This window comes from Sprattus sprattus (assembly GCF_963457725.1).
Source record: "Sprattus sprattus genome assembly, chromosome: 14".
Classification (NCBI taxonomy): domain Eukaryota; kingdom Metazoa; phylum Chordata; class Actinopteri; order Clupeiformes; family Clupeidae; genus Sprattus; species Sprattus sprattus.
The window spans coordinates 18,365,559-18,367,946 of record NC_137912.1 but is presented as its reverse complement, the minus strand read 5'-3'; the positions used below and the strand labels follow the sequence as shown (position 1 = coordinate 18,367,946).

General features: G+C 42.5%; 1 protein-coding gene across 1 annotated transcript in view; it reads left to right on the top strand.

Annotated features, from left to right (window-relative positions):
- Window positions 1–212: 212 nt before the first annotated feature.
- Window positions 213–2,388, top strand: part of slc25a3a (solute carrier family 25 member 3a) — a gene marked incomplete at both ends in the record, with an annotated part of 5,023 nt that continues 2,847 nt past the window's right edge. Inside the window, 3 exons of the mRNA XM_080851298.1 lie at window positions 213–357; window positions 1,469–1,596; window positions 1,974–2,153. Of these exons, the coding sequence (XP_080707424.1) occupies window positions 213–357; window positions 1,469–1,596; window positions 1,974–2,153 (453 nt within the window). The remainder of the gene's footprint in view (window positions 358–1,468; window positions 1,597–1,973; window positions 2,154–2,388) is intronic.

Genomic DNA, 2,388 nt, shown 5'->3' with positions numbered 1-2,388 from the left:
GATGAACAGAATTGGCAAACTTTTCTCCCATCAAATTACAATCTGACGTTGTATTTATCTAGCTAATTAATCTGATTGCCTTAGCCTTAAAATGGCAGACTGATTGTTTCCCCGAGGGCATGTGCTGTTTCCTTTACAGCCATGTTGCCTCAAACAAGTTTATCTTTTTCCACAATGTCATGTTTTATTCCCACAGCCCTCAGCTCCAGAAGATGTATCCATATACGCTGACGCAGTTCACCCGGGCAAACCCCTTCTGCACCCCGGTTATGGTCCTCCATGAAGCTGAGGAGCAGGGACAAGACACACCTGTTGAGCCACACCTCAAACGTACACTCGCAGCGGCCTCACTTGAAGGTACCAGAGCCATCCATATACTGTTTGAAGTTTATCGATTGATAAGATATGTCAAGATTTCTTGATAACCAAAAACTTTCAACACACAGCAATTTGTAAAACTGATAAAATCCTAATACTTATCATCATTATATTACAGATGGACACATTTAGAGTTGTATAAAGTACAAATGTTTTAATTTTGTCCTGCTCAGTAGGACTATCCAGGATTAATAAAGGCTATCTAACTACAGGCTATTTAAACTGGATCCTCACGTAAGCTTTACAGACTGGGGCATGAAGGACAAACTCTACCTTACTGTACTATGAAGGACATGGTATCGTTATGGCCTTGTTACATGTAGGCTAATATCTTCGTTGTAAGAATATTGACGCAGAAAATACATTTTCACAGCTCCCCGCTCATCGGTATAATGAGCGTTCGAACTTGACCGTGACAACTAGTCACTAAGCTTCTCACCGGTTTGCGCTGCACGAGCTGGAAGTCTGCTGGCTTATGACACACTTCTTAGCTTCTCACCACCGGTGTAGCAAGCAGTTTTGCCCTTTACTTTGGGAAGAAAACTATTCCTGGTTGAAAGTGTGAGTCGAAATGGTGTAAAATAAAAAATATCGTGATTTATTGAAACTTCATTCCACTAGTGTATGACTGGCCTCGTCCAGGCTACAGAAAACCTTGGCTAGAACACCTCATGCCATTTCACTTCAAGAGTGGTCTGTATGGCAACGCCAGGCTAACGTCGCTGTACATTAGCTGAAGAGGTCGTTTTATTTTGGCACATTGGGCTAATTTTTGCTTGGTTTTGTATGTGACATTTCTCTGTCCTCTGTGTGCTTTGAAATGGTGGGTCCTTTTGTGCTGCTATGAAACACAAATGTCAACATTTGAATAATGCATCACCCCACTATATATCCTTGCAACAATCATAACATCAAAAGAGATACATTATTCTGGGCTATGTTTGCATCGCTGTCATATTCTGAACTCTAAGGTCTTATTTCCTATTTCTTATTTTTCTTATTTCACATACAGTGGAGAATATAGGCAGTTTTTAGGAATAAGGAATATTTGTTTGCCCTGCTTGACCTCCTCTGTGTGTGTGCTCCTCAGACCCTGAGGTGAGCTGCGAGTACGGATCCAATAAATATTATGCCTTGTGTGGCTTCGGGGGGATCCTGAGCTGCGGCCTCACACACACGGCTGTCGTGCCCCTAGACCTCATCAAATGCCGCATTCAGGTCTGTGCATCAACGCTGCTTCAGTGTGACATCAAGAGTGTTGTGAATATTTACTTTGATGAGACATTAATAGACACACACCAAGAGTTAAGATGCAAGTCACCAACTGAACACCAACTGTCACATTACTCATTCAGAAATATGATGCATTCTTTTAGACAAGAACATACTCTCTGTCTCTGTCTCTGTATCTCTCTCTCTCTCTCTCTCTCTCTCTCTCTCTCTCTTATATATAACAGTACCGAACCCGGACAAGTACAAGTCCATCTTAAATGAAAGTTCATAATCATGGTGTATTCTTTCTTGCAGGTTAACCCGGACAAGTACAGGTCCATCTTCAATGGAAGTTCATAACCATGGTGTATTCTGTCTTGCAGGTTGACCCAGACAAGTACAAGTCCATCTTCACTGGCTTCTCTGTGACCCTGCGTGAGGATGGGTTTAGGGGCCTAGGAAGGGGTTGGGCCCCCACCTTCATTGGCTACTCCATGCAGGGCCTGTGCAAGTTTGGCTTCTATGAGATGTTCAAGTCGTTCTACGCTGACATGCTGGGGGAGGTGGGTAGAGATTGGGAAGAGGTACTGTTAGGGAGATCAGGCAGTCAGTCAGTCAGTCAGTCATTTACATGTGGAATGGTACTGAGGCACAAATGATGACATTTACATTTATTCATTTAGCAGATGCTTTTATCCAAAGCCACGTACAGAGGAGAAATCTATCAGGCTTAAGGCAATAGAGAGTGTACCAACAAATACTACTTTACCTAAGGAATGAAAAGTGTAGGAATGTAAA